Source organism: Procambarus clarkii, chromosome 52, assembly GCF_040958095.1.
Source record: "Procambarus clarkii isolate CNS0578487 chromosome 52, FALCON_Pclarkii_2.0, whole genome shotgun sequence".
Classification (NCBI taxonomy): domain Eukaryota; kingdom Metazoa; phylum Arthropoda; class Malacostraca; order Decapoda; family Cambaridae; genus Procambarus; species Procambarus clarkii.
Window position 1 is genome coordinate 23,501,300 of NC_091201.1, and position 7,981 is coordinate 23,509,280.

General features: G+C 51.1%; 1 protein-coding gene across 1 annotated transcript; it reads left to right on the forward strand.

The window, feature by feature from the left end:
* The first annotated feature begins 234 nt into the window (after nucleotides 1–234).
* LOC138352190 (LIM domain-binding protein 3-like) lies at nucleotides 235–606 on the forward strand. The gene has a single exon (XM_069304460.1). It carries the CDS (start codon nucleotides 235–237, stop codon nucleotides 604–606), a length of 372 nt encoding a protein of 123 aa, XP_069160561.1.
* Nucleotides 607–7,981: the final 7,375 nt, after the last annotated feature.

Below are 7,981 nucleotides of genomic sequence, written 5' to 3' on the forward strand. Positions count from 1 at the left end.
ACGGGCTGCTTCCTGGGGTGTGTGTGTGTGTGTGGTGTGGGGAAAAAAAAAAAAAAAATAGTAGTTAGTAAACAGTTGATTGACAGTTGAGAGGCGGGCCGAAAGAGCAAAGCTCAACCCCCGTAAAAACACAACTAGTAAACACAACTAGTAAACACAACTAGTAAACACGCACGCACGCACACGCACGCACGCACATGCAGACGTCTTGTGAATGACAGGAATGTTGGTGTCATGACAAAAGGGTTATTAGCCAAAATTTACTCCAAAGTATGTCAGTCGCTTTGGTGGGAATTCATTGTTTCCCAGGAAGTACCTCTGAGAGTTGTATTAGCGGCACCGGGGGCCCAGTATGAACGGACACCGGGGGCCCAGTATGAACAGACACCGGGGGCCCAGTATGAACGGACACCGGGGGCCCAGTATGAACGGACACCGGGGGCCCAGTATGAACAGACACCGGGGGCCCAGTATGAACGGACACCGGGGGCCCAGTATGAACGGACACCGGGGGCCCAGTATGAACGGACACCGGGGGCCCAGTATGAACGGACACCGGGGGCCCAGTATGAACGGACACCGGGGGCCCTGAATTACTCGCTCTAATGGAGCTTCACTACTATATTTTGTTAACATTTGCGGGAGAAACAGATTTACATCGCTCGAGTGCGTTAAACACAAGTGTAAATAAACACAAGTGTAAATAAAGTGTAAATAAGGATTTTCCGTACGACTGTTAGCTCCAGCAAGTTCAGCTCATCCGCTCGTTAATTATTTCCCAAACACTTAGAGATAAGTGAGATAGTGTGAACAGATAAGTGAGCAGTGTAAGGTACTTTGAGTGTAAACATTCTTTACATTAAGGAACTCTTAGTGTGAGGAAACAATAGGCGTTAATGAAGATAAATGGTATAAATGTAAGAATGGTATGGAATGTAAGAATAAGAGGAAAGAAAAGAGAGTTTAGGCTTCAGTCAGATCACGTTTGTTAAGAAGGTTGGGGCAGTTATGTACTGTGAAAGGGAATAGTGAGTACTGGTGGTGATAGTGAGTACTGGTGGTGATAGTGAGTACTGGTGGTGATAGTGAGAACTGGTGGTGATAGTGAGTACTGGTGGTGATAGTGAGTACTGAAGGTGATAGTGAGTACTGGTGGTGATAGTGAGTACTGGTGGTGATAGTGAGTACTGGTGGTGATAGTGAGTACTGGTGGTGATAGTGAGTACTGAAGGTGATAGTGAGTACTGGTGGTGATAGTGAGTACTGGTGGTGATAGTACTGGTGGTGATAGTGAGTACTGAAGGTGATAGTGAGTACTGAAGGTGATAGTGAGTACTGGTGGTGATAGTGAGTACTGGTGGTGATAGTACTGGTGGTGATAGTGAGTGCTGGTGGTGATAGTGAGTACTGGTGGTGATAGTGAGTACTGGTGGTGATAGTGAGTGCTGGTGGTGATAGTGAGAACTGGTGGTGATAGTGAGTACTGGTGGTGATAGTGAGTACTGAAGGTGATAGTGAGTACTGGTGGTGATAGTGAGTACTGGTGGTGATAGTACTGGTGGTGATAGTGAGTACTGAAGGTGATAGTGAGAGTGAATACTGGAGGTGGTGGTAGATTCTGATGGTGATAGTGAGTACTGGCGGTGCTGGTGATAGTTACAGCACTGATGGTGATGACCGATGGTGGCCAGACGAGGCTGGTAATGATGTTTGTATAGTGAGTGATGTAATAGTGTTGTGACAGTAATGATGGTGAGCGGAGGCCGGCGATGATGAGGTGATGGTGGACACTCACCAGGAGGCCCAGGTGGGGGGGGGGGGGTGAGGATATGCTGGTGGGGGGGAGGGGGGGAGGGGCTGAAGGATGAGAAGGGGTTAAAGAGAGGATGTCTTTACATCAGCGGGGAGGGGTAGGGAATAGGGGATAGGGATGGGTAGGGGGTAGGAAGGGGGGTTTATTATACCACAGGAGGAGGGGGCGCCGGGGGGCATAAGGAGGGGGGGGGGGCGTCACAGCACAGGGCTCTAAGCACCACTAATATTACCGAGGGGATGGGCCTTGGCCCGCCATAACTGGACGTCTACAATTATAAGGAACAAAAAAGTCACGTCGGAGGACTTGGCGACAATGTCATAACCTCGTGGGCTTCCGTGTCGCAGTGGCGGGGGGCACGGCTCCTGCCCCCCCTGCTGGGGTGGTGGGGGGCACGGCCCCTGCCCCCCTGCTGGGGTGGTGGGGGGCACGGCCCCTGCCCCCCTGCTGGGGTGGTGGGGGGCACGGCCCCTGCCCCCCTGCTGGGGTGGTGGGGGGCACGGCTCCTGCCCCCCTACTGGGGGGTGTCCTGTATACTGTAGGAATGGAGTGTAATTCTCTGAACCTTTATTTTCGTCATGTGTAAATGTGTTCAAAGAAGAAGTAGAGTATATATACACTTGTCGAGGCCAGGACACCTGCTACACTTGTTGAGGTCAGGACACTTGTCACACTTGTCGAGGACAGGACACCTACCACACTTGTCGAGGTCAGGACACCTGCCACACTTGTCGAGGTCAGGACACCTGCCACACTTGTCGAGGACAGGACACCTGCCACACTTGTCGAGGACACCTGTCACACTTGTCGAGGACAGGACACCTGCCACACTTGTCGAGGACAGGACACCTGCCACACTTGTCGAGGACACCTGTCACACTTGTCGAGGACAGGACACCTGTCACACTTGTCGAGGGCAGGACACCTGTCACACTTGTCGAGGACAGGACACCTGCCACACTTGTCGAGGACAGGACACCTGCCACACTTGTCGAGGACACCTGTCACACTTGTCGAGGACAGGACACCTGTCACACTTGTCGAGGGCAGGACACCTGTCACACTTGTCGAGGACAGGACACCTGCCACACTTGTCGAGGACAGGACACCTGCCACGCTTGTCGAGGACAGGACACCTGCCATACTTGTCGAGGCCAGGACACCTGCCACACTCGTCGAGGACAGGACACCTGCCACACTTGTCGAGGCCAGGACACCTGCCACACTTGTCGAGGACAGGACACCTGCCACACTCGTCGAGGACAGGACACTTGCCACACTTGTCGCCAGCCGCCTTGTTAAGAGCGAGGCTGGTCTCGTTGTCTGGCGGCGTCTCGTGACTCACCATAACAAAAACGCTCCTTAACCTAACAGGCTGAGACTGAGCAGGTCGCCGACGGCAGCGTCCCGGTGTAACTGGCGGAGACTGAGCAGGTCGCCGACGGCAGCGTCCCGGTGTAACTGGCGGAGACTGAGCAGGTCGCCGACGGCAGCGTCCCGGTGTAACTGGCTGAGAGTGAGCAGGTCGCCGACGGCAGCGTCCCGGTGTAAAACTAAGCTAAAACACAATCAAAACATAGGAGAAAACTTGAACAGTTGCAAGCGGGTGTTCTTAGTGGCAGAGGACAGGTGTGAAGGTCACTAAGTAGAGTAGACGTGTGTGAGCGGAGGTGAACAGGTTGTGACGGGTCACAAGACGACCTCTCCTGCGTCTTGAGAGTAGCTCTCTCGCTGAAGATCAAGTTGGGGACTCAATAGGGTGTCCTGGGGGACTCCGGGGACTTGGGGGGCCCTTGAGAGAAATGTGTAAACATAGGATGGAATGCTGGCTTGCTGGGTAGACGTTGTCCCAGAACCATCTATGGGTGCAATCCAGGCGCGTGGTGCTTGTTTCTTTCGACGTGTCTGCTATTCTAGCTGTACTTGTGTGTGCTGAGACTCAGTTCTTGGGTCCCCACTTCTGAACCTTCGGTCGACTGAGTTTTAAGTGCCTGGGTTCTGGACTGGTTGATGTTTGATCAGCCAGGAGGCCTAGTTAGAGACAAGGCCGCGGGCAAGTTGATGTTGATCCCCGGAGCCGCCACAAGGTAGACACAAGGTAGACACAAGGTAGATAGACCGTCGCTGACATGAACAAGGCGAGCCAGCACGAGGACTCCCGTCAAATGTCTGAAGGAGACGTCGTCCACGACGAGATTAATGTATCTTGTCACTTGACAGTGTAAGGTTAGACGAGATAAATGGCTGCTCCCCTCTCACTGATCTGTGTCCGAGGTCTCTCATACTTTCCTGATGTTTAATACTGTGTGTGAGGTTACAATAGTCTTCTTGATTGTGGTAATGCTTTTGTGGGCAGTTGTGGTGTGTGTGCTTTTGTGGTGTGCTCTGGTGTGTTGTGTTGTGTTGTGCTCTGGTGTGTTGTGTTGTGTTGTGCTCTGGTGTGTTGTGGTGTGCTCTGGTGTGTTGTGGTGTGCTCTGGTGTGTTGTGTTGTGTTGTGCTCTGGTGTGTTGTGGTGTGCTCTGGTGTGTTGTGTTCTGGTGTGTTGTGTTGTGTTGTGTTGTGTGTTGTGGTGTGTGTTGTGTTGTGTTGTGTTGTGTGTTGTGGTGTGTGTTGTGTTGTGTTCTGGTGTGTTGTGTTGTGTTGTGGTGTGAGGTTCGTGGCCTACATACCCGAGAATAGTGCCATGTTAGCCCCTGACCTTCACCTGGCACCTGGCCTTGTTAGTGCCTTGCTGCCCTCACCTGCACCCGTCCCTTTTCTCCCCAACCATCACCTGCCCCCCACGCCCCTCCCTCACCCCCCTTCCCCCTTCCTCTTGTTCCTATGGTAGAGCGACAGTCTTGCTTCAGCAGGCCGGCGTTCAATCCCCGACTGTCCAATTAATTCGTTGGATACATCCCCCCCCCTTCGGTCCCATCCCTAATCCCTTCTAAGTGCTATATAGTCGCGATGGCTTGGCGCGTTCTCCTGATAGTTCCCTTCCCTACCTCACCCCATTTTGTGTCTTCATATCTCAATAGACTTGTTTAAATTTTAATTCAAAGAAGAAAGGATTAGGCAGCAACTATGTAGCGACTCTAGGGCTAGAGAGGCGGGGGCCAGGAGCTGAGTCTCCCTCACACGTGTAGGTGAAGACACACACACACACACACACACACACACACACACACACACAGCGGAGCCCAGGATGGGAGTTGTTGTTTTAGATTTAGCTACTCAGAACGAAGTGTCCATGTAGCACGGTCTATGGTGAGCCCGCAACAGGTTGGGAGGTGTAGAAGCACTTTAGGCCCGCGGGCAAGAGTTCTGGTGTATTCAGTGGTCTTATAATACCACGGCTGTAGCCTGGGGTTGGCGGGCCAGCCTCTACACCAACCTCGGCCACCTGTGTGGGTCGTCTCCTCCATGCCAACCCCAACAACACACGAGATCACAGCTCCCACCAGCACCTGAAAGCACAACAACTTACCTTTCCTGGAGAAATGTACAAGAAAATATAAATCAATAAATTTTCTTAATACAGCGCTGGTGCTTCGTGGAGACCAAACGCCAAGGAGAGAGATTCCGCGGTGGTTCTGGGACCGCAGGACCGCGGTGGTTCTGGGACCGCAGGACCGCGGTGGTTCTGGGACCGCAGGACCGCGGTGGTTCTGGGACCGCAGGACCGCGGTGGTTCTGGGACCGCAGGACCGCGGTGGTTCTGGGACCGCAGGACCGCGGTGGTTCTGGGACCGCAGGACCGCGGTGGTTCTGGGACCGCAGGACCGCGGTGGTTCTGGGACCGCAGGACCGCGGTGGTTCTGGGACCGCATGACCGCGGTGGTTCTGGGACCGCAGGACCGCGGTGGTTCTGGGACCGCAGGACCGCGGTGGTTCTGGGACCGCAGGACCGCGGTTATCCACGACGGAACGAGAGGTGGAAAAAAAGATAAATGGCTCTTAATAGTTACGGACAAGATGGAAAGGGGCGGCGTCTGGGAAGATGTAACCTCCAGGTAACTATTCACACAAGAAAAGAACTGTCGTTCGATGGTGCGGGAAGTTGTGGATAAATAGGGTTTCCTGAGAGGCGAAAGATCTTGGGTCTGGGTGGGTGTTGTGGGGGGGGGGACCAGGAGGTTGCTTCTTGGTCTGGAAAACGTTTGAATAAAGTTTACAATTATGTCGGTGGAAATGTTGGATAAAGAAGCTTTATTTTGTTTTATTTTTGTGTGGGATAGCCGCCTGACAGCTGGGTGGACAGCGCTTCGGATTCGTAGTCCTGAGGTTCCGGGTTCGATCCCCGGTGGAGGCGGAGATAAATGGGCAAAATGTTTTTCACCCTGATGCCCTTCTTACATAGCAGTAAATAGGTACCTGGGAGTTAGACAGCTGCTACGGGCGGCTTCCTGGGGGGTGTGTAACAAATAGGAGGCCTGGTCGAGGACCGGGCCGCGGGGACGCTAAGCCCCGAAAAATCATCTCAAGATAACCTCTCTAGAATCTCAAGATGGTTCTTGGTAGAGGAGAGCGGTGGAGGCAGCGTGAGTAAATTTAAATTTAAATTTTGCCCCGAGGGGCGAGTTTATTGGGCAGCGCCACTCATCTTGTGAGTGGACACACCGCCATAGCAGCATGTACAACACTCCCCAATAAGAAGAAAACCCGCTGGGTTGTTCATCCTGTTACTTGTGAGTGTCCGCGGGTGACACGCTGCCTTCAGCGTGGGCAGTTGTAGAGGGACTGGGCACTGCCACACCGGGTGACGGCTCTGGTAATTACTGGACGAGATCCAGTAAGGACTCCCCGTCTCCCGAGTTAATGGCTAACCAGCCAACCCAACTACGCCAGATCAGAACACCGAACAAGGTAGTGTACACTTCATCAGTTAGTGGCAGTGCGCATGTATGCGCAAGACGGAGTGAAACAGAATTAAATTTAAGTACTTCTTTGCATAAGATGCCCCCCAAAAAGGGCGCGCTGGAGTGTGTCAGGGTATGGAGAGGTGTGGGTCCCGGTGTGGGTCCCGGTGTGGGTCCCGGTGCTGGTGCTGTACCGGGAGGTTGTGTGGACCTCAACCCTGGAAACACAAACCGAAACTGTCTCTATTTTCCGCTTGTTACAACTTGTAATAAAGTTGTTACATCTTGGCTTAACGTGTTGATGACGTATTAGAACGTTGTTACAACCTGCTATATTGGTTGTTATAACTCGTTAGGAGGTGTTAAAACATATTCGAACGTTGTACCAACGTCGTAGTTTCGGTGTGTGTTTGGCGGGAATACATTAAATCACTGGTAACAGCGCCGGGTGCCAACTCCCGGCATGGTAATATTTAGGTGAAGAACATGGCGAGTGACAGCAGGCTGGTGAGGCACTCTGGCACCCTCCCCGTGCCTGCACTCGCAGCTCTGCACCAGAACCAACCATGCTGGAAATATATAAACAAAGCTGTTTTTAAATTAAGTTTTCAAGTGCTTGTTATACCAAAGTTTGTTGCAGGAAGTTAAGAAGAGCAACGGATTCAACACTATCTTCCCAAGCACCACGAAGGTCTGGAGGGCCTTCTGCACCACTGTACTGGAAGACGACGGAGTGTGAAGTCAATCATGTAACACAGATTGTATTGATTAGGTTCATGTATTATGTATAGTTACAGGGGTACATAATAGGCCCAGCAACTGAGCCTCAATGAATGTATGTATGTATATATATATATGTCGTACCTAGTAGCCAGAACGCACTTCTCAGCCTACTATGCAAGGCCCGATTTGCCTAATAAGCCAAGTTTTCATGAATTTATTGTTTTTCGACTACCTAACCTACCTAACCTAACCTAACATAACTTTTTCGGCTACCTAACCTAACCTAACCTATAAAGATAGGTTAGGTTAGGTTAGGTAGAGTTGGTTAGGTTCGGTCATATATCTACGTTAATTTTAACTCCAATAAAAAAAAATTGGCCTCATACATAATGAAATGGGTAGCTTTATCATTTCATAGGAAAAAAATTAGAGAACATATATTAATTCAGGAAAACTTGGCTTATTAGGCAAATCGGGCCTTGCATAGTAGGCTGAGAAGTGCGTTCTGGCTACTAGGTACGACATATATATATATATATATATATATATATATATATATATATATATATATATATATATATATATATATATATATATAATATA

Excerpts from the sequence above, each read along its gene's own strand:
- LOC138352190 (XM_069304460.1), top strand. The coding sequence starts at position 235 with ATGACAAAAGGGTTATTAGCCAAAATTTACTCCAAAGTATGTCAGTCG.